Source organism: Diuraphis noxia, unplaced genomic scaffold (genome assembly GCF_037042655.1).
Source record: "Diuraphis noxia isolate RWA-SAM2 unplaced genomic scaffold, SU_Dnox_SAM2 contig0002, whole genome shotgun sequence".
NCBI lineage: Eukaryota > Metazoa > Arthropoda > Insecta > Hemiptera > Aphididae > Diuraphis > Diuraphis noxia.
The window spans coordinates 69,410,677-69,436,091 of NW_028301712.1; the positions used below are offsets into that span (position 1 = coordinate 69,410,677).

Here is a 25,415-nt window from a genome sequence, read left to right on the forward strand (position 1 = left end):
ATTTAATGTAGGTTCATCGGAATAGGATGATCAAATATATTAAGAGAGTTGAAGACTCATTATATTTCAATATAGCATTTCGTGAGCGCTCTGTCTCTAACCCTCCCCCTCCCCCCCTTTAAATGCCTAATTCATGATAATCGAATTAATTTTAAAAAAAATATACTTATCTTCAATATTTTTAAATTGCTATTGAAACAGCTTTTGAAGAACCTTATATCGAAAAGTTTTATAAAAATGTATAGAAATAAACTAAAAAAAAATTAATTTATATACTAATAGAATAAAGATTAGAACGATTGATTATTTAAAAATGATTACTGAAGTTACATAATTAACCCCTTAAGTTGAAGAGGATACAATAAAACCCAAATTTGAAATATGTAAATAAAAAGTGATTAGATATTTAGATATTAAATTATGGTCTGCATGAAGGCTGGATCTCAGCTACAGTGCGACAAATATTTAATGCATAGAAAATGAAATACAATCTTACTTTCATTAATCAATTATGTAAATAAAACTTTTAGAAATACAATTTTTTTAAATAAATGTCAAGTTCTAGAAATAATGACTAAAACATAAGTCTAAGTTAATATCCAAGATATACAAAAAAACACACGATGGAATTCTGCAGGTCATGTATAGGTACTGAATACTGCGGTGTACCTAATCTGAACTATACAAAATATGTATCAACTTGAAATACTATAACAACTAATTTATAATTGAATGATACAACTATTCACTGCAATAGCTAAAGTACTTAAAAGTAACCATTGAGTTAAACTACGATATTATAAGTTTTTTTCTGATATTAACTGTTCATAATAAATTGTCATTATAATAAACAAAAAAAAAACGATTATTGTGTAAAATAAAAGCTTAGATTATTGAGTTCAAATAATTCAAACTCTCAATTCTCATAGTCTCGTGTATAGTAGATATTATGTAATTACATTATATCATTGATATCATATTATAATTGTTATAAAGAATGCATTAATTATAAAAATGGTTATTTAAATATTTAACTATAGTAAATTTATCAGTATATCACTATAAATTTTCATCTACGATGTACATTTGTATTAAAATTGTTATAACTTTAATAGTAACCTTGTATTCGTTTTTCAAGCCTAATAAAATGTTATTTTATAAAATTTTAACAACAAAATAATTTACAGATATTCGTGATTTTATCTGAATTTTACGTTGAAAAGCTTATGAAAATAAAATCGTGCTTATATTAATTTATTAATATTAGGTTTCAAAAAATAGCTTAATATGTGTCTCGTGATACATTTTTATGCTTCAGTGAACCTTAAAAAAATGTTGTCGGTGAATTTGAAATTTGTGCAAAACCATTAAAAACTATTTTTTTTTGTCGACAAATTGAGTGTAGCTAAGTCACATACATTTTTTATTTTGCTGTTTGTTTTAAAAATTAACCATGCTTGTTACGGTGAATCCTTCTCAATGACTATAATATAAAAGCTATTTTCCGAAATTTAGAATCTGGTTAATCTAGAAAGTTATACTAGGAAGAAAATGATAGATATAAGGTTCATTATGAATATTGTAAAACTATTTGAAAATGTTGTGTAACGAAAATACATATAATTGATTCATACTCTCATAGACTACAGACATTTAGACTTAGTAATATAAGTGGTAACTAAATAACTATATATAGGAAAATCTTAGACTAGGATCACAATTAATTTTATTAGTAGATATTATATGATTATAATTTATAAAGTAGGTATACCACTTTATTTTTGTCATTTATATATTGTAAATATTATCTTTACTAATATTAATATATTTTTTTTTTTGTAAAGTAAAGTAAACAACTAAATAGCGTTGTAATAATTATAGTATATATAGCCACATTATAGTCAACGAGCACATCGTTCCCGTCAATTATAATAAATAATAATTCTGTGGGGCAGGCGAACAGTTGGTGAGAGAGTGCGGATTGGTGATGCGTGAGTTAATTTAAAAACCATCTAATCTACTTTTCGACCAAAACAGCGGTCACCCCCTCGACATAGGGAGTGATAACAAACATTTAGCACACATTTCATCGTTTCTTTCTCTTACTGTCAAGCATGAATTACGATTTTTTTTTTTCGGTATTCGATCATTGAGACTATGACGCCAAATTTCTCTCCACCCGTCTCTATTCACTGCCACTACTAACTCTCCATGACATCTTTGGTTTGACGTTTCTACGTCCTTTTTTGCGCAGTCTTCTCAACGTAAGCGTGATCTTCCTAAGGATCTCTTACCAACCGGGTTCTCCTCAATGGTTGTTCTGACTATAGATCCCACTCTACGCCATGCAATCCTGCCCAAAACAACCTTTTTTGTTTAATTGCATTCGCAATGTTCGGTCTTAGGAATAATTCCTCTAGTTCTTCATTATGACGTTTACACCATTCACCTGTGTGTGTGTGTCGAATGTCGATGCATGCGTCATAGATTTTTCGTAAGATTCTCCTTTCAAATACTTTTAGTCCTGTTTCTTCTACTTTTCTGGTCATGTTTCCGTGGCATACAGTACTATGGGTCATATACATTTGTATTTTCAGGTTTGTTAATAAGGTTCTTAAGTTCAGTACTCTTCCCAGGCCAAAAAAACTATTGTTGCCTTTTTGTATCCTAGAGCTGATTTCTATATTTAATCTTTATAGGTAATTATCTTGTGTTAGCAAGTGCCCTAAATATTTCAAATGCGTGACTCTTTTAAATATATGCCTCTTAACATTCATACATTGTCCTCGTTGATAATCTCTGTCCTGGAGACTTAGGTAATACTATGTACTCTGTCTTTTCATCGTTTATTTCCAATCCAACCTTACTAGGCATCATGATGAGTTTCCTACATAATTAACCTAACCGTTTCTTAAATATCGCCTAAGTATCGCTATATCGTCAAAGTATGCTAAGATATTTATGTTCAAGTTTCCCAATACTATTCCGTTGTAATAATTTGTTTCTCAAATTACCTTCTCTAATATTAGGTTGAACAATATTAGTGATAGGGAATCTCCTTGTCTTAGGCCCAACCCTTAGTATGATAGTACTATTTTAATTCTTCGAGCTTGCAAGCTTGTTTTCGTCATTACATGACCACAAGTGGTCGCACTTTTGCCACTTGTATTGCACGTCGAATTCATAATTTTATTACAATACCTATTAATTAATATATTTAAAATGTTTATCCTGTTGTCCCAAGTCCCGCAACTCGTCATCAAAATGTCTCAATCATCCTGTTTTTTATAATTTTTTTATTTTGAGATAATAAAACTTGTGTCACTACTAGTTACCTCCTAAATTTGGAAAATAATATTTTAAAATCCAATATTGGTGAACAAGAATATAACATAATGGACGCGGTTGTTAAGTATTAATAATCTTCTTCTTACTCGACTAATGGCTTTAAGAATATATTGACGTTATAGCCCACCACATACTCACTACAGTCACTGTTCTTGAATCTTCGCGATTCTAGAATTTATCTTTAAAATTCGTCTGTTTCAGACCCTAGAGTTTCTAAGTTTTTAATTTAAAATACTATAATAAATTAATAAGTCATGTGGAGGTACCTGTATTATTAATATATAACTGTGCAAAAATTTAAGATCGTTATTTTTTCGTTTTAATACCTATTAAATTTCGTCCAAATCTGAACTAAGATGTGTAAAAAATTATTTGCATTATTTTTTATTTATTTTTGTTAAAGGAAAAAAATGTTATGAAAAATCTTCCACTAAAATATTTAATGTTAAATATAGGGAAAAAAATTCAAAAAATTTCTAACTGAAAAATAATTCGAAAATGTTTGATAATTGATGAGTTTTATTAAAGTTTGAACTTTAAATGCATATAAAAAATAATAGAGCCTATACTTAGCTTTAATATTTATGAAATTCCATTAAAAAAATTATGAAAAAACCTTGCTTTAAATTTTCAAGTGTTTTTACTTGAAGAAAAAGTTTTTATCCAGAATAATTTCAATTTTTTTTACAAAATTCGAAAAATTTCTCAAGGCTAAAAATAGTTCAAAATTAATCAACAGTTTTGGGAAATGTGGTAATATATTATGGAAAATGCTACTGTAAGAATTTAGTGAAAATTTAAAATGATTACGGTTATTATATAGTATTTTAATTTTTAGTTACATAAAATCGATTTATTCAAGAAATGTTTTTGCATACAATTTAATATTTTCACTTATTTATTTTTCAAGACGCTTTCAAAAATTTCTAAGAATTTTAAATTATTAGTGACAACCTCTCAAAAATACTAGCTAGATTCACTTTTTAACAAGAAAAAAAAAGATGCCCATGACGAGAATCAGAGATTCGCTTAAACAAATTGAGCCATTACTCGTGGAAAAATAAATTCACTTATACAGTACCAACTACCTACAAATATAAATATAATATAATAATTTTGGAAGATATATAGGCTGACGAAACGTTCTTACTTCTTACAGTAACCTCGGCCTGCCAAACAAGATCGAACTCGGAATTCGGAAAGTCAAAATTTTGATCACGATAACCGGAACATTCGATTGTACGGATCACAACAACTATCGAAGTATCGAATAAAATTTATTATGTTGATTATATTATCTACTGCGCAAAAAGTCGATATAATCGAGGGTTAAGCGTGCTGTTATTGGTCGGTACTCGATAGTGGCCGCCATCGCGATATATTATTATTATGGATACTTACATAACAGCGTTCGGTAACCAATCAGTAACCACTCGCTAACCTCACGTGTCGCGTCGTTCTACATTCTAAGCAGGACGTACGCGGTACGCGGGCTGCATTCCGCGGCGCATTCCGATCCGATTGCCACTATCGCAGACCCCTGAACGCCAGTTCCCCTCCACCCATCTCCCACTAATATGGCCGTCAGCCGGGGTTTTGCAATAATGATAAATATTATTATCGCATGGTGCACTATTGCCAACTACAATTACTACCACCACCACGACTGCAGATTTACTATTATAACTACACCGCCCATGTGCTGTGAATCTGTGATACTACGACTATGGACTATATTATACACGACTTTTACTATAGAATTATTAAATTCGTCGGAACCACCACCTATACCACCCCACCCACGTCACACGTTCTACTCGCGATCCGTTCATCTTCATCAGGAACGACGGGAACATTCTACGTGTGCGCGCTCGCCGTCCAGTGACTACGTTGATTGAATGATCTGATCGTAAAACGGTATCATCGTCGTCGTCTGTAATAATAATAATAATAATAATAATAATAATATTACTATTACTATTATTGTTGTAAAAAATAAAAATATATCAAATTATTATTTAAATAAATACCTACAAGGCTGTGTGTCTCAGTGTAGTGTATGACGATTATGCCACGATCGGACATGTTTTATTAGACGATTTATATACCTAAAAATATTGTCGTTCGTTTCGATTTCGCGTTTCGTCCTATTTTCCTTTTTGCCCGCTCCAACGGAGCTATAATAATATTATTTATTGTATAATGCCGTCCGTTTTACAAGCGCCGCGCATTTGATATACGGCACATTATTATTAGCACCCTCGTCGCCTGCGCCGCCACGGAATACGCGTAGAAGACAATCTAATCGTATAAAACGTAAAAAAATAATATTTAATTGAACGAAATCGCACTTCCGTACCAAAGCCATGGCCGAGGTCGTAGTTTTCGACTTGGAATTACAAAACAATGAGGCTAATCACGGCAACGGGCCGAAGAACAACAGCGATTCCGACGACGAAGTACTCGAAATTGAAGAGGTGAGACGTAATGATTATATTTAGAGAGGTAACTGTTTCGGAATTATTCGAAATCGAAAAGGTGAGGTGTAATAATTATATTTAGGTACCAATTTCGTGTTACGATTTTGTTGATGTCTGTGCTGCATTGATTGACAAACACTCATCTGTTAGCCTAATTGTGTATGTTGTGCTTAGGATCATAGGTATACAACTTTTTGGATCCATTTATTTTTCTCCTTGTCACTTGTTCAGAAATCAATAATTACTGGGTCTCACAGTTTCCCACTTGTGGATTAACTAGTAACCTACTAACTCTTATATGCACACTTGGTTTGTATACCGTGATATTTCAATTTCCTTATGCTTATGCTTATCCATACTTAAGTACTTGCCACATGACCATCACTTAGGATCACTTACATGTGTTTAACATGTGTATTGTTTCATTTTGTGTAGTATTGTCTTATGATACCTACATCAATTAGAAACAAAAATTAATTAATTAAATATATTATATGCTATTATTAGGCCTTTATTTGAATATAATATTAATAGGTGTATGTATTCTCAGTACTTAGCTATTGTATTGCAATTTTAACTCTAAACACATATTCTGCACTTTCAACTTAATTTTGAGGATAATTAAAAAAATAAAATAACCTAAGTAGGTACCTTCTTTTAAGACACATTATTTGTTGTTTGAAAGATTTGATAAAACGTGTTTATTTTTGCAAATATTGATCTTTAAAGATTACCTACTATCTTAAATATGTTGCGAATTTATCAAATTGATAAGTACCTTGCTACTTATTAAAATCAACTTTAAATTCTTTAGCTTAATTTATTTATTATTTAGTATGTAATTTACACTTGGTACATATATGCATGTTACATATAATTTTGTTTGAATCAGAAAAATTGACCTTTCAGCTTACTAGTAGTTAAGTGGGTAGTAAGGTATATATAGAATAAAATGTACTTAGTCTAAAATAATATTGGTTCTTTTTTTCTGCTATGTATATATGTTACTGTAATTTATTGTACCTACCTCCAAAATAGTATTACAGTACAGTACAATACAAATTATTTGTAGTATTTATTTCATAGCATTCAATAAATATTTTTGTGTTCATATAAGTGTTAAGATGTTGCCAGAATTATTTCACTTGTGACTTCTAGAATAAAATTGTGCATACCTACCTATATATTTAAAATGATACTTATATGTTCTTATACATTTTTACAATTCAATAAAATGATTTTTATTAAATATCAGTAAATATTGACTTTAAAATTTTTTTTAACTATTTTGGTAAATTCTTATTTTATCTAGGTACCTAGGTATAACTAATACATTTTAATAATATTAAAAAAATATTTTTATTACATTTATAATTATTCAAGATTTCTATATCAGCTGTATGTTAAGTCTTAATTAACCTAAGCAAAGTAAGTGCCAACCTACCTATATCATTTATGAATTTTATTCAATGTGTGTACCTATTTAGTTTTATTGTTTCCCAACATTTCAAAAACCATTAGATATAAGTTAATCAATAATTTATTATGACTTTGGTAATGAAATTTTAAAAATAAAGTACATTTCGTTAATAGAAAAATTAAATGAGTTAAAATTAAATGAAAAAGTTTTTATACCTTAATTCCATTTAAAAAAATTTAAAATTATCAATTGGTTTTTTTTAGGTATCTTGTATAAACTAAAATAAATGATATAAGGTATTCTGTACTCTAATTTATACGTACTAGCTGCTACAACAAAATTCTATATCATATTAACAAGATTTTTCTTCTTAAATTATTATTTATATCATAAATATTATTTGTGCATATTTGTTGGGGATACTACTTCTTAATCTTACATCCTTAAATTTATAACTCAACTAAGTAGGTACCTAGGTATACTACTTTTTTTTATAAAATATTTAGGTCTTCACTTTTATCATAATATCATTCAATATTAAAGTTATTATCCCTGTTATTACTTCTTTATTTCATAGCCATTTGAATTTTCCTAGTACATTGAATAGATAACAAAGTCAAATACAGTTGTAATATACATTTTTTAAGTAGGTATACTTAAATATTATGTTGGTACTATATACTACAATGGTACAAGCTTCTAAATATATAAGATAAGATTGTTGAACAAAATATTGTAGTATAAGCGCCCTATCTGTTTTGCACTTAGATGGTATTAGTATTAAATAATTTGAGAATGGATTACTGATAAGTTACCAATTATTAAAACTTTCAAAATTAAAAACACTATCAATATGAATTATAACCTTATTGACCTTGAATGTTGTTAATAACAATTACCTATTAGGTACTGTTGACATTTTTTTTACTTCTCTACATATCGTACATTTGTACCTTGTTATATTAGGTAGGTACTTAAAACTTATAATTATTAAATAAAATACAATATGTAATATCTATTCTAATATACACTGTAATAAAATATGAATAGTAAAATAGTAAATCAGTATTTCAACTATTTGAATACTTTTAGTTTAGAATATTATGTGCTTAATACCTATTTTGTTAAATTTTGTTTTTCTATTTATGATATGTTATTAAAAAGAAACAGAGTGGCCTTTCTGTATTTTTACATCTTCTGTTTAGCAACTGAAATTTGTTAATAAAATAATGGAAGATATTGGTTGACCAATATATTTATTGAACTTCTATAAAATCAAAGAATTCATTTAAAAACACATTAGTTTCATTAAAACTCAGATTTTGAAATTAAATAAATACCTGTATGTAGGTTTTACTTATAAAATACTTTAAAAATATTTTAGTTACATTTTTTAATGATAATAAAATCATTCAATTTTTCCTTTTATTTAAAAACCTAAATTAGTAGATTTTACAGTTAGTTGATAACATTATCTTTTTTATATTAAAAATTAACTAATATGGTAGGGACATTTTCATCCAATTTACCAATAATATAATTATTACTCATGTAGGATTATATATCTATGTTTGACTTATATTGGTATAAATAAATAATTATTAGGTAGGTGTTATAAGAAATATCAAATTTTTTATGATTAATTACTTGACATCATAATCTACTAGATACCTATAAACAAATCATTAACTTGAGTTTTTCAATAATTTTTATTTGGTAGGTAAATTTTTTAGAAGTATATTTTAGTTGTAACAATATTGTTAGTTGTTACTATTTAAAGTTAATATAATATTAATTTATCAATATTTTTTTATTTGTGCAACATTTTATTTTTAAAAATATGTAGGTAATTGTTTTTATTCACATGCACATTGAATGTTGATTGCCCATAATAATAATTATAATTTCAAGATAATTTAACAAAAACAATTGAACATTCTACTTACTATTATGACTCAATTATTTAAATGTTAATTAATTTTATATAATTTAAATGGTTAGTAAAATATTTATTTTACTATTGTAAGACTAGATTATTATTAAAAGAAAACATTACATTTGTGCATAATATATTATAACAAGTATTTTGTACCCGATTTTGTATGTAAACATTTTAGAAAGAGCTTCTAATATTTATCTCAAATATAAGCAATTATTTATAACAATATCAATAATTTCATATAGCCAAGGTAAACTTGGTGGGTGTTATTGGTAAGGTAGTCATCATACCTTCCCCTACAAAAAAAATTTGTTTCATTTGTTTTTCTATTGGTCATTCATGAAAAACTGGTTAACTATACATAATGACCATTTAATTTTAAAATATTTATGATACTGAAGTTGATTAAAAGTTATGGGTGAGTAGGATTATCAATCCCAATGTTAGTAAAATAAATAGGTAGGTACTAGCCAACCATAATTCTCTTGATATGCCCTATGTAATTAATTTACTATATTTAAGGACTAAAATAGAAAAATTAAGAAAAACCAAAAACCATGAATTTTTATGCAAAACTGGTTTTTAACAAAATCAATTATTGTTTTTTTTTTTGTAGTAATTCAAAAACAAATAACCATGGATGAGTACTTTCACCAAATATTTATATGACCATTTTTCATACAAGATTATTCATACTCCTATAAAAAATATTGGAAATAAATCAGTTTTTATAAGCAATTGAGTTCAAATTTGACTAAGTTCATTAAAATTACAAAAATATGCAAATTATTTTGTAGTTAAAAATTACTAAATGTTTGATTTTTATGGCTAAAAATGAAAATTTTAAACAAGATTTCTCATAAAAAACAGTTCAAATTTGGACAAAAGAAATTAAAACAAAGATTAACAACTTAAGTTATTTTGTTGTAGTTTTAAAATATGAATACTTGAAGTTTTTAATATAAATTTTATTTCATACACACATAAATGTTTTTAAATGCAATGATTTCTAAAAAAAATTAATTCAATTTACTGTATTACTACTAATAACAAAATAAATTATTTTAATGGAAATGATATAGTGAAATATATTTAGTAATATAGACTGACAAACTTTCTTTGCTCAAAATCATGTTTTGTTCATAATGATTTTATTTAGTTGAATTCATATTTTACACATCCAATACAGTACATACCCTATCATGTAACCCATTTAAAAACCTGTATGTATAGCAGAACAATACCACTTGACCACATTTTTTATAATTAAATGTTAATCGGTATTTTTTTCATATATAATAATATAACTTGCATTTTTCTTTTATTTAATTAATTAAAATTTAAAATATAAATATCCTAATGATTGAAAATTCTAACAAAAAAGTAAAAAAGTGGTCTTGGATCAATTTTCAGACAGGACCAAACTACTAATTTTGATCCTCCAATCAAAATCTCTTTAAGTACACCACTACCCACAACTAATATTTTAAACTTAATAATGGTATCTCAAATTTTTCAATAAGGTAGTTTCCAAAGCTCTTAATTGTAAAAAAAAAATTAGTTTTGTTTATTGATCACAAGACTGGCAACTATGGCCATTAGTTGTTTTTGTAGAAGAAAATGGTTGGTTTGAAACATGTATTGTATATGTGGCAAAGATTTGTTGCTAAAAATCTAAGTGGTCACCCATCTGGGAGCTAGCAACTATGGCCAGTAAGTACACTCCGAGTGTTTCCACAATTAAGTGGTTGAGTGTATGACCATGCCACTGAGTTTAACTTTAGGCACTTCTTAATAGTTAAAATACATATACACTATACAGGGTATAACAGAAATACCTGAAAAATGAAAAATATATACTCATTAAACATATGAAAATTATATAGATAATAAATAATGGAGATAATTTTAATTTTTGTTTTTTTTTAGGCATGTTATGCTCAAGAACCCAACATTTATGATTATGATGAAAAGTAAGATGATTTGTTTGTATTTGTCTTTAAATTTATTAAGTGCATGTAGTATGCTATTATACCTAACTTGTATATTCAAAATAAATTATTTTTATTTATTATTCATAGGGAAAGATAATTCATAGTTCATTGAACTTTCAAATAAAAAAATTATCAGCCAAATTTTATAATACATATACTTCATAAGTAGGGCCTGGAACTTGATGACCTAAAAATATTTTTAAAATACATGAAAAATATTTTACTGTAAAAATTGATAAATATAGTTTTGATACAAAAAAAATATTAAAATTATTATTATTTATTATTAAAATTATATTTATTCAACTAAATAAAACTATATAGGTATTACAAAATACTTCTTTTAGTAAAATTTTCTGTTGCAAAAAAAAGATAGTAAATGTTGATAATCCACAAAACTAATGGAATCTGCATGTGTAACTTTCAAAAAAAAAAATGTAAATATGTGTAAAAAAAAGTGTAAAAATGAAAAACATACACCAAAAATACTAAAAAATGGCTATTAAGCAAAAAATTCCTTAAAAATGCAGAATAAAAATTGTACTATTAAATTCTAATTTTCATGAATCAAATATTTCTGTATAGAAAAGCATTGAATGTGAGCATTAGAAAAAAAGGTGCAAATGCATCAAGTTTCTGGCCTTATTTATAAGTAATAGAGCCTATTTTAATTAAAATTGGTACTAAAAATATATTTTTATATTATAGATCCAGTGATGTAGAAACATTAAAATTATCAGACAGAACTGTAAACCTTACCAAGGAAAAATTAACTCCAGATTGTTTTGAGATATTAAAAGTATTAGGAAAAGGAGGTTATGGAAAAGTATTTCAGGTTCGCAAAAAAACTGGTAATGATACCAATAAAGTTTTTGCCATGAAAGTCTTACGTAAGGCCACAATTGTCAGGAATTCCAAGGATATGGCTCATACTAAAGCAGAACGTAATATACTCGAGGCTGTAAAGGTTCAAGTTCAATTTTGTTTATACAATATGATTATTTAGAGCTGTACACAAATAAATTTACAAAATACTCAATACTTGGATATTTTATTTTCAAGTTTTGAGTTTAAATATGGATATAATTAATATGTTTTTATATTTTTATATTTTTAGCATCCCTTTATAGTCAGTTTGTTCTATGCATTTCAAACAAATGGAAAACTTTATCTTATTTTAGAATATTTAAGTGGTGGTGAACTATTCATGCATTTAGAACGAGAAGGAATATTTCTAGAAGACACAGCATGGTATTATAAATTGTTTTTTATTTTTGTTATTAATTGTTATCATATATGAATTGGGTAGTAATGACTGTGGAACCCAAATCTCTACACAAAAGTAATACAGAGTATTTAACTGTTATTTTTATTATTGATAAAAGATTTATTTCATGATATTATATTTTATTGTAATAGTATGCAATATGGTTCATACTATGACAAGTGTAAACACTAAATGTGTTGTAATAAATTATAATATTACATTTTATCATGAATGGAAGAAATAGGTCATTCCATGCTAAATTGGCCTACTAAAGTAACTCAACCTTGAGCTGCATTTTTATATTTTATACAATTCTATTAATAGTATCCAGAGTCAATTTAACCACCAATATATTGTGAACTAGATGGTATGTTGACCATTTACTGTCCATAATGTATAATTTTAATTTTCAATAATTTAATTGAGTTTAAAATTATTTTTATTATCAGTTAAAAGTTATTTTTATCATAACTTCTATTATGTGATTGGGTTGGAAGGTAGGTGGGTGCACTCCTAAATACAATACTTCCAAAGCATATCTTGAAGTATCTGGTTGTGTGTGTAATGTTTGAATACATAATGATTACTGCAGAAATATACTAAAAAAAGAAATAAACATCATTGTAAAACCGATACATTCCTTGCTCCGTTCAGATTCTAAAATTGAATAGTTAGTAATTTCTGTTTAGATTTGTATTAAATATTAATAATGGTTAAAAAGAAGTTATAAAATATAACATTTTTTTTATTATTTTTTGTACAAATTGAGTTTTAACTTTTATTATAACATACATTCTAAAATATAAATACAATATTTCTTGCACTTTTTTTTAGGTTTCACAGTTAACTACTGATTTAATTAAACTAAAAGTTGGTTTAAGATAAACCAATATAATTTTCTTATTATGTATTGACACTATTATAATTTTAATATTACAGCTTTTATCTGGCAGAAATTATTATTGCAATACAGCATTTACACAGTCAAGGCATAGTTTACAGGTATTAATTTATCTAAAAATATCTCATTAACATTCTTAAGTATATTTATTTATTATATTTATTTAATATACCTATTATAAATTATTTTTAAATTTTCAAATATTTCAAGTATGAAAAATGTTTTACATACATAATACATACAGTATTGAGGCATAATGCCATTAAAAGTATTTGGATATTTATTATTTTTATTGAAAAATTATAATAACAAATTATTATTAGGATTTTGATATTTTTGCACATGTACTTGTTTTATTTCACTATAAAACAATACATCCCTAAGCCTTTAAAAGTATTTGGCTAATAAATGGAAACCAACAAATGATAAATGGCGGGAAAGACTTGTTATTTTATACCATTTTCATATTCTGTTGAATCATGATCTTTTTAAATATTATTTGATAGTTAAAAAAAAAAATTCTGTCTCAAATAAAAATAAAATAGGGGGGTGTAGTTGCTGGGCGGATTAAGGCGTCGGTTCAGATGCACACCGTCGCCAATTTGAATCCCTGTCATTGTCGGCATCGCTTTCCGGGCAGTTCACGGTCTGAAAAGAGAGGCCGCCCACCCCCTGGGTATGCTAGAAACCTACGGATGCCCATTCTAAATTCTGCCAAACATCCAAATGTTTCAACCAATAGTTCTAACCCACAGGCTAATGATGCTTGCTGTTGATGCCTCAACATCAATAAAAAAAAAAAATTTATTATGATTTTTATTTATGAATGTCCTAAATGTTAACTTTAAGTAATGTGATATTTAATACAATATTTATAGTAATTAATACATTTTTTTATAACTAAGGATTACAAAGTATTCTTGTATACTAATATTGTTTAAATATATAAGCTATGACTTAAATTGATTTTCCTGTATTTGTGTATTTAGAGATTTAAAACCAGAAAATGTATTACTAGACCAAGACGGTCATTTAAAACTGACCGATTTTGGTTTATGTAAAGAACATGTTCATGGGGTTAGTGTTACTCATACATTTTGCGGTACTATTGAATACATGTAAGAAATTTCAAGCATTTATCAAATTAAATGATAATTTAGCTAAAAAAACATTAATCTATGATATCAGGGCACCAGAAATTTTAACTAGAAGCGGTCATGGAAAACCAGTTGATTGGTGGTCACTTGGAGCTCTTATGTTTGACATGTTAACAGGAACTGTGAGTAATGTTGTTAATTAATTATTATGAGTATTGCAATTTGAACGTCATGACATTTGTGTTTACCTTCAAGCCCCCTTTTAGTGCTGATAATAGAAAAAAAACTATTGAAAAAATACTTAGAGGAAAACTTATTATGCCACCATATGTATCGCCTGAAGCTAAAGATCTTATGAGAAAATTACTTAAAGTAAGTAAAAAGCAAATTTGTTATGATTTAATTTTTTAAACTCATTATATAATATATGTTTGTATCTACTTCTATTTTAAATGCTATATAAATAAAAATATTGAAAAGTAATCTTGAAAAAAAAAATATGTCATAAATAATAGATATATTTTGTTATACATTGCTTATAATTATTTAAATTGATTGCAATTAAGTAAACATTGTTTTTAAATTGACAGAGACAAGTTAGCCATAGACTGGGATCTGGTGTTAATCAAGGAGAAGATATAAAAAATCATCGTTTTTTCCAAAAAATTGTCTGGAAAGACATAATAAACCGTTCTTGTGAAGCTCCATATAAACCGAAATTAGTAAATAAAATTTATATTAATTTTTTTGATTTTATCGTTTATTTATTGAGGTATTATTATTTAGAACGGTGCAGACGATACAACACAATTTGATTCCAGATTTACCAATCAGCTTCCAGTTGATTCACCTGTAGAAGATTCATTTATGCCACATGATAATGATGAATTTAAATTTGATGTAAATACTGACTGTTTTGTTTTTATATTAATTTATTGTGGTATTGATATTATTCAGTATAAATTATAACGTAACATTTATCATTTACATTAAAAGGCCTATTCTCAGTTTTTCAAATTTTTCGCTATTCCATAAAATTTTAAAATTATATTTTAGTTGTCACCCTAATTATAATACTTTTCTGCTAATTTACTGCTTGATAATTATTTGGCAGGTAGTTGATACTATTATTTAAAAAAAATGACTTCTCAAGAATATTTCTCAGGCCTGTAGAATTGTTAAGTTTTGATAACAAAAATTTTTTTAGAAAGAGGAAATCCTATTACAAGGCATTGAACTTATATTTTTGATTACATTACGTAAAACAAAAATTATAATTTTGTAAAGTTCAACACGCCTTGTAAGAAGTATACCTCTTTCTAATAAAAAAATAAATAAAAATCTGATCGCTCAACGAGGTATAAGAATTGTGCATTATTAATATTTAATAATGTGTCACTATTTATTTTAAGTGTAAACTTAGTAATTAGTATATTTATCTTCTACTTCATCATACATTTTATTTTTATTTTTAGGGTTTTACTTATATAGCTCCATCATTATTAGACACCCTTGGCACAAGTACGAGTCGAGAACAAGCATTAAATGCTCATCAAAATTGTAGAACAGATGAAATGGAAAAGCAAATGGATGACGAAGATGTTTTCCATAAGAACGTAATGCCAAAGAAACCAAAACTCGAAATGAGAATACAAAAATCGGCACCCACACCTGTGGTTCAAGCTGGTATATGTGAATCTAGAAGACCGGTTGACCAATTTCAAAGAGGGGTACTTATTTATGTTTAACAAATCATGTCTAAACAAAAATGTTCATACATTGTTTTTTTGTGAAATCAGCATGTTCCACGGAATCTTAATCCATTCAGTGATTTTGAACCAATAGCATCAACATGTGCTCAGCTTTCTGCTACCCGAATTGATGAAGAAATGGAAACTGATAAATCATCTTCACCATCAAGGTATCCAAATGTAGCGAGATCCAATCCAGTACCAGTAGATCAACCCCGAATTGTGCAAGCTAGCACCACAAATCACAGGGAAATAGACCAATCGAGGTTGTTTGATGCATGTGCTCGACCATTCAACAATCACTCTGCTAGGAAACCATATAGACCTCATGTGTTGACTACAGTCAACAGTAGTAATTTCCTGAATCAGAATCAAGATGAGATGATGGAAGTTGCTTCCTCGTCTAGTATACCGGCTCAAATTTAATTAATTAGGTTAGTGAAGGCTTAATTTTATTTTCACTGATTATTGACACTTGACATTTTTATTATAGGCTAATCAATGTGTTTAGAAGAGACCTGTTTCCAAACCAATCATAGTTACCTTGTTGGTTATAATGCTATTTCTAGTAGATCTTGGCTACTTTTAACTTGTGGCCTTAAAGATCAGCTAATTTTATAAAAACAAATTTTTTATGTTAATTCATTGGCTTGATTTAAAGTGATAATTTTTACAAATTTTATAGTATTTAAGGTTATTTACAATAGTTGTTATAAATGTCTAAATTCCCAATAATGAAGGAAATTTTCTAACTTTATAATTAAGTTATACTACAATTTAAATTGAATGTTTATGTTTTTTTCCAATAAGTTTTTGAAATTTTTTAATTTCTAATATATTATATTATATGTATTAATTGTAAATTATTATTAGCCAAGGTTTATCTGATCTTGGACAACATTCAATTTAAAAAGTGTGTGGTTGGGGTGACAATATTTTGATATTTTTTTCTGGCAGACAAGGAAATAGTTCTCTTTTTAAATATTACTATGATATTAATGTGACCATTTTATTTCTATTGTAATAGAAATATATTCTGTTTATTTGGTTTAATTATCTTATTATGTTAAGGTTATTGTTATTTAGCTAAATTAGTAATTGAGTGTTTTATTTTAGTTATTATTTTTATTTAAGTAGATTTATTCTCCTATTACAATGTAAATAGTGAAAACTAGATAATTGTATGAAATTAATTCATTATTTAGTAATATTTCCTCCAAAAAAATGTTTAAACCAGATATTAGAATAAAATTTTGAACTAGGTTAGGTAAGTTATTTTTCTATAAATACCAAGCTTCTGTGTTGATAGGAAAATATATCTATAAACCAAACCATAGTTCTTAATATCTTGAATAGACTTTAAATATTTATCAACAATCTATTTTATTATTATTATTATTATTATGTACTAATAATACATACTGTTACAGTCATGCAATATTACGTTTATATATATATTTTTCTAATCTCTAATTAAACACATTATAAATTAATTGCAAACATTTTGTACTAATATGAAATATTAGGTTGCTACTTTTATAATCTAGAATAATTTTTCTTTTTTTTCTATTACGCTATGTGTCGGCATTAATATTGTTTTAGTGGACTAAACTTATATATAATTATTAATTAGAGTTTTGAAATTGGATACAAGTGTTTAAGAAAAATTGCAAACAATTAATGAACATAATATTGTAGTTTCATCTAATTTATATCAAGTTAAAAATCCGTACCGAAGGGAAGTAAGGTTAAAAGATAATTTTGACAACAATAACTGATGTTATTGTTGTTTTTAAGATGATGATTATCAGTCTCTCATAGTTGTAATACTTTAAATTTTGTGATTTTCCAAACTCCATATTTTTATATTAATGTTAATATTTTTACTAAATCATATATTATAAAATACAAATGTATGAATGTGAAAATGATGTATAATCAATAATACAGCATTAAAAACCATATGCATAAAACTTGTGTAATTTTAGTGTTCAGATATTTTAATGAATTTTGAAATGAAACTACTGTGTTCAATATAGAGAATCATATATTAATAATGCGGATTATAATAAAGTTACTTTAAAAGGCTGTACTGTAGCCTATTATCAAGTGCCAGTTAAATGGTGTTGATTTAATGTATAATTATTGATAATAAATGATTGTTTTTATTACAAATTATTTCTATAAATTACACATGATATATATACTGTTGCTTAATATTTTGAGAAAATCAAATTCTGAAGATTAAAAATTGAACTAATTACTATGTAAATTATTACAGAATACTGAATTATAATTATATTAATTAGTATGTTTGTACTTCTGGTTCCTTGTTAACTTTCATAATTTCTATATGCTATTTGATAGTCATAAGACATTTACCCCTGAGCAAAAATATGTATCTGGTGTGACAGTGTTCAAGGAATATTGAAGTATTAAATAAAACTTCCAAATCGAAGACACTGATTTAAAATGTCTTGACTTCTATGTGTGTTGTGTTTTGATTCACAGATTCACAGAGCATAATTGCATTAAGGGTAATCGATACCAGATTTTCTGATTGAGTCTAACACATACGACAGGATTTTAGCCATATTATTTGACTAACGAACCAATTGATATGGTTAAGCGATAAAGTTCTCAAAATTATCTCGATTTTTTATACCGTCTACTTGGAATTGACTATCCCACAAGAAAAATTCAAGAATTTGGAGGATAATATCAAACATTTGGGAAAGTTGATCTTAAATAGTCTTGACATTAAATTCAAATCTATTCTTATTCTCTTAGAATTTTATCTATAAAATCGTATTAAATCAATTATTACATTTATAAAAAATAAAATAACACATCTAAAATTCTATGCTGCCCGTGTATTAGACTTGGACAGAAAATCATAGTACTAATCAAATACCATATAATCAAATGCTCTATTGTCTCACAGGCGGATGAACCAAATTGTGTTAGGTATATATTGATACCTCAAAAGTATATGTTCTTAAAGGTGTGAAAACTATAATTCTTAGAATTTGTTTTATTTTTAAAATTTTGAATTTCTCTCATGTTTTCAAAGCTTAACAAATTTAAAAATAGTTTTTTCTAGTATATTATTAAAAGTAACTATAAAATGGGCAGTTTTTTTTTGAATTTGTGGTAACTTGGAGCCTTTATATAGTTCATTAATTCATGATATCAAGGCAAAAAAATATTCCACTTTTTCAATTAGTGTTGCCAAATATCTAATCTATTAATCAGCATAAATGCCTGTAGCTTGTAGGTGAATAATACATGCACCTTATTTTTTTTTTTTTTTCGTTTTAACCGACGAAGCCGCGGGATCTGCTTTCGCATTGCTTCCGCGGCGCCGCCATCGTTTATTGACAGTATCAAATATTAATACATACGTGGGAGGCAGACGGGACAGCTCCCTGACTTACCTCGTTCAAGCATTTCAAAGTTTTGCTTTAACAATTAAATTTTACATTAACAAAGGTCAATCTGAATTTTATGCATTACAAGTTTTACTTGACTTCTTCCTGTCCTTCTCGGGCCGACCGGAGTCCGCCGCCCTTGAATTCGCGTGCCTGTCATCCGATTGGCGAGCCGACTGGAGTCCACCACTCTGGATGTTTCGTTCTCCATCAGGGCGGTCGCACATTCCCCTGTGCCCTTCGCCAGGCCTCTTCCTCGCGTTCATTTTTTTCCTTGGTCGACAGAATCGTCTCGACCATGCGGATGCACTTCAGGCGATTGGTTTCGAACTGTTTGATAATTCTCCTTCGGGCTTGGGCATCTTCTGGCAAGTCATGTGACAGGGGACCACACAGGATTTCCTCAACGTCGTCCCCCGCGTTCGGAGGTCGCCTCATAATCTCAGTCGTTCGAACGCGGTCGTCAATCCATCTCGGGCAGGTAAAAACCGTGTGCTCAGCAGTGTCGTCGGGGTTGACGCAGTATACGCAATAACTGTCGTCCGCCCGATTAAACCTCTTCAGGTAGCTCCGGAAGCACCCGTGCCCCGAAAGCACCTGCGTCAGTCGGAAAGTCAGGGTTAGCGGTGGCTTTGCTAACCAGCGCCCAACGTCAGGGAGGAGCCGGTTAGTCCATCTGCCTTTATCAGACCGGTCCCACCGAGCTTGCCAAGCTGCAATGCTGATTATTCTCTCTTGGTTTTTAACAGTGTTCGGGACGACGTCAGTCTGGTCGTCCAGGCGAACCCGAACTCTAGCCCTTTCTGTTGCTAGCAGGTGTGCAGGTAGCATTGAGGCCAATACTGACGAAGCGTCGGCCGAGACTGTCCTGTAGGCACGTGTTATGCGGAGTGCGACGGCCCTCTGCGCTATAATACATTTATACATACACCTATCTTAATGTTTAAAAGCTTAAAATTTTCCCTTCGTTAATTCCTAAAGTAGGCACCAGGTACCTATACGGCTATACATACAGTATCACTATAATAAGCATTGCCTAGAACGAGATACTGCGTACAACAAGCAAAACGTTTGGTCCCAGCACGAGCCCATATGATTGTATGTTAAAATATACGTCTATAATGAGTATATGGTTATTATAATCGTTATTATAAGCGTTATCGGCTATAATAACGAGTAAAATAAAACGAACTTGGCTATTATTTAGGTCGATTAATCATTGACGTACATTATCTTTAGTTATGTTGATATGGATTGTTTATTAATAAAAAACGTTATTCCTACAAATTCTGGTGTTTTCAAGTTGATTAAAATTATAAATAGTGGTAAACGTTACTCGTTAGTAAGTTCAGTGAAGACGTTCCACCATGTCGTTTCGTTAGTTTACGTTGGACAAAATAATCGGAATAATCAGGCGTTTAGAATATGGTGAGAAAAACAGCGTAATCGCATAAGAATTTGGCATCACTTTCGTTCGACAGTTTCAATTGTAACGATTTACAGATTACTGACTTGTAATTTATGTCACGCTCGGCAATTTTGCTTAGGTTAACAGAACACAGGAACGTAGAGTACGAGCATATATGTATATTATAAAATATAGCCAGACAGTCGAGTTTAAACCACGGACGTGTCTAAAACACAGTCAAGCCTACTTTAAAAAATCACTTTTTCAATTGTTCAGCTCGTACTCCGCTACTCCTGTGATCTTCAATGTTCAATATACTACTCTCAAGAACAGGGTAACTCGGGTGATAGTGTACTATACATATAATATTAATATTATTCAATCATTTAATAAATCTCGTTTTACATTACTATATCGTGTTCCATTGTGTTAGTCTATAAACGCAGGTCATAAGTTCCTAGGACCTGTAAAATATAACTTAGGAAACTTTTTTTGTATCGATCCAACTACCCGGTTCTCAAGATCGGTTCGTGTAGTAGGAATAGCTAACCGCGGACTACTCCTTAACTTGATAGGATTTGGTATAAATATCGACAACCACTTAGATTTAATAAACGAAGGAGGTGTGTTGCACAATCATATGGAAGAATCGGGATACTTTGAAAAATATGTTTCAATCCACGTCACTTATATTGCAAAACGACTGCGCACTGCACAATATAAGGCCATAAGGACCTTGAAGAAGCTGTACTAGTATGGTTCAAACAACAACGGTTATTGAATGTGTCTATAAGTGGTCCTATTTTTCAAGCAAAAAATGAAAATAGAAAATTTCAAATGTTCTGCATCTTGAATTCAGCGTTTTCGATAACGGCACAACATTGGTTTCGGAAAGATCTCAGGTGAGCCATCTGCAGTTAATACTGCATATTATAAGTATATCTGTTCTAATTGGCTGGCTGACATTTGGCCATTCCTTCGAGCTGGTTACTGTGATGATGAAATTTATAATGCCGATGAAGCAGGCCTTTTTTCCAAATTAACTTCCGTTAATACTCTTCGCTTCAAGCGGGAAAAATGCTCGCGTGAAAAATTATCCAAAGACAAAATAATAGTTTCAGTGGTAGCCGACATGAACGGAACGTCCGGAACTGATAATAGAATACTCCTTATTATTGGAAAGTCGAAAAGCCCTCGATGTTTTAAAGGAGTTTCTTCACTTCCAGTATTTAATGAATATAGTACCAAAGCTTGGATGGCTTCAGCAATTTATGAAAAAACTCTTAATTATTGGGATGATGAATTACGCCGTAAAAAAAATCTACTATTGGTGGACAACTGTCCTGCACACCAGGTCCAGCATTTGAAATGTATTAAACTCGTATTTTTGCTCGCATACACTACTATACTGTACTTCAAGTTTCAACCAATGGACCAGGACGTTATAAGGACCATTAAAGCTCATTGCTGGAATCAGTTGGTACTGAAAATGATTGAGGATATTGAGAATCAATTGGAATCAAAAACGACTGTTTTGGATGCCATAATAATGCTGGATAAAGCTTGGCGTAATGTAACATCGACGGGTATTGCTAATTGCTTTCGGCATGCAGGTTTTTGTGACGTTTCAATCAATACTTCACTGTTATAAGCAGTTGATTAATTACATCAATGAGAACTACGTATAGATTGATGATGACCTCATAACGTCAGCAATTCAAATGGATGAAGATTTAGTCTACAATGTCATAGCTAGCCAACAAGTTGAGCAAGATGATACTGATATACCTAGATGAGCTTGAAACTGTGCCGTCAATATCCGAAGCTCATTCTGCATCGAGGACACTAGAAAGATTTTATTACACAAAATATGAAGGTACAGATGCTGAAAAAAAAGCTTAGTTTTTATTAGAAACATCAATTAACACTAAATACATGAAGCAAAGTTCGATCAAAGATTATTTTAAGAAATTAAATTCAAATGTTTAAGTAACAAATGTATTGATAAATAAAGTATTAAATCTCCAATTATAATAATTATTAATAAATTTATGTATTAATGTATAAATAATGTACCTATGTACATACGTGTATAAATTTAGTATTATAATCTCGATTATAAGTAAAATAAAAAAGTCGATTTTATTTTTGTATTTCCCGTTTTTAATCGGTTACAACAAGCATACAAAGAGCTGTCCCTTGAAATTCGTTATTATAACCGATTTCTATACTGTATTATTATGAATCGATACCGATATGATGATGTAGGTATAAGTGTATAACCTATAGGTTAATGATATAATTATATAAATATAATGTGTCTAACGTTTTGAAAATTGCTGTGCTTAAAAAAAATAATTATAATATGTTATTCAGTGATGTAGTGGAGGGTATATACGGCGGTATATAGTTTCTGGTTATTTCTAATAAACTCCGTATACCTTCTGATTAAGGTCGTATACTCTCTGTTGTAGTGAAATTACCAAATAATAGAAAGATAAAAGTCATTAGATTATAATTAATATTTTTGATAGAAAAACTAAGAATGTTAAGAATCACTTAAGATAGACAATTTGTATTAGACATAATTTATATATATATATATATATATATATATGTATATAATTAAATATATTATATATTGAGCGATTGACGACAATGTACTGTAGAATATTTTTCAATAAATTTATTTAGAATTTAATTTGTACAATTATTAATGCATGTGTGTTGTGTTGTTTACCCTCTACCAAAGTGATACCTAATGATAGTATAAATGTTTAATATTATACCCTCTGATTTTTTTAGGACTACTGGACTACAGCACTGATGTTATTACAAATGGTTATGATATTTTAAGTCCCTGCGATTTATATCTTGTGAAATATAACAAAATAACTAAAGTTGTTATCTTTTTTAGTTTAAATATTTAATAACTAATATAGGTACTTCGTATTTATCTTAAAAAATGTTTGGTAATTAATATATTAAACCATTGGACCCATTAAAAGCAACATTTTCAAAAATAATTTAAATTTTGACGTGATAGGTAGGTACTTGGTCTTAGTTGATTCAATTCAACTGAAAAAAGTGGAATTACCTATTTCAATAATCTCAACAGCCAATTAAATTAGTTAAGTTCTTAAATTAACTATAAAATTAACTAACTATAATAATTAGGTTAAAATTATATATTCATAACAATCACGCTCACCTTTGAATATTAAATAAACAGCTAGGTACCTAATACTTATATATTATGCCATGTATAATAAAATAACGTTTTGTTATTTTTTTTTGCATGTGTTAATTGCTCGTTAATAATGACGGCCTTAAGTAAATTTGAGTATAAATGACTACGAAAAACAATTTATTCAACAAAAAAAATTATAATGAACAAATTTGTAAGCGTATACAATGTATGGTTTCCATAATAGACTGGGTTTTGCGTTCTCTCTATTATTATTTTCGATGATGTGTATATAGAGGGTGTCTACCGTTTTCGTCAACACTCATTTTATTTATTAACAATTCATTAAAACTTAACCGTTGTTAACCGTAATTATAATTTCATATGTTAATAATAATTTTTGAAATTTTTCGTTTTCCAACATTTATAAAAAAATAAGTTTCAAGACGTTATCTTGAAAAATGCTGAGATGATATGCAACTTGTATATATATTATCATATAGTTGTATGCGAATTAATATTTATAAATAGGTAGTTGATGTATTAAGTTATTTCTAACAAGCGAAATGATATTATCTTATAGTTCTAGATGGTGTACAGAATAGATATCATCTTTATTATTCAGAAGACTCATACAATTTAGACGAAAAAAGAGGTTTAACCTTTGTAGCGGGGAAGGTAAACTCAAAATTAAGGGTTAGTCTCAAACATTTTAGTCTTACGACCCGTCCTTCAAAAGACCTTTTTTTCGCACATTTTCAAAGATAATTGTTAAAAAAAATTGAATTTTAGAACCATGAGCCGCCAGTTATTATCTGTCCCTGATACAGATGATGATCGTATATTTATATTATTATACATTTAGATGTACATCTATAAACACAGTGTCCCTGGGGGAGGGGGGGGGGGAGAATTTTGTTTTATGTTAAATCACTCCACTCTCGGCCGTATAATCCAAAAATATGTTAAATGTACAGTATACAGGCCCCTTCTCCCCAAATCGTATTATGATATTAAATTGAAACACCCGTCGTTGAATATTCCTGGCTACGCGCCTGCAGGAGTGTTATCCTGAACTGTGAGACATCCTGTAGATATAAATGCAAACGTATGCGGATTACCTGTCTACGGATTTTTTCACACAATTTCCACAGCACAACAGTAATTACGGTATTTAACGTGCCAGGTGTTG

The 25,415-nt window shown here is 28.6% G+C and overlaps 1 protein-coding gene across 1 annotated transcript; it reads left to right on the top strand.

Moving 5' to 3' along the window:
- Positions 1–5,381: 5,381 nt before the first annotated feature.
- Positions 5,382–18,372, top strand: LOC107172741 (ribosomal protein S6 kinase beta-2-like). Its single transcript, XM_015523042.2, has 13 exons — positions 5,382–5,825; positions 11,117–11,160; positions 11,890–12,148; positions 12,299–12,432; positions 13,388–13,450; positions 14,339–14,467; positions 14,538–14,628; positions 14,702–14,818; positions 15,037–15,168; positions 15,233–15,346; positions 15,922–16,176; positions 16,246–16,631; positions 16,691–18,372. Exons 1-12 carry the CDS (start codon positions 5,715–5,717, stop codon positions 16,621–16,623), a joined length of 1,827 nt encoding a protein of 608 aa, XP_015378528.1. The 5' UTR covers positions 5,382–5,714; the 3' UTR covers positions 16,624–16,631; positions 16,691–18,372.
- Positions 18,373–25,415: the final 7,043 nt, after the last annotated feature.

Coding starts and splice junctions, on each gene's coding strand:
- LOC107172741 (XM_015523042.2), top strand. CDS start 5,715: ATGGCCGAGGTCGTAGTTTTCGACTTGGAATTACAAAACAATGAGGCT. Junction 14,629..14,701: donor TTGACATGTTAACAGGAACT/GTGAGTAATGTT, acceptor TTTACCTTCAAG/CCCCCTTTTAGTGCTGATAA. Junction 15,169..15,232: donor CTCCATATAAACCGAAATTA/GTAAATAAAATT, acceptor ATTATTATTTAG/AACGGTGCAGACGATACAAC.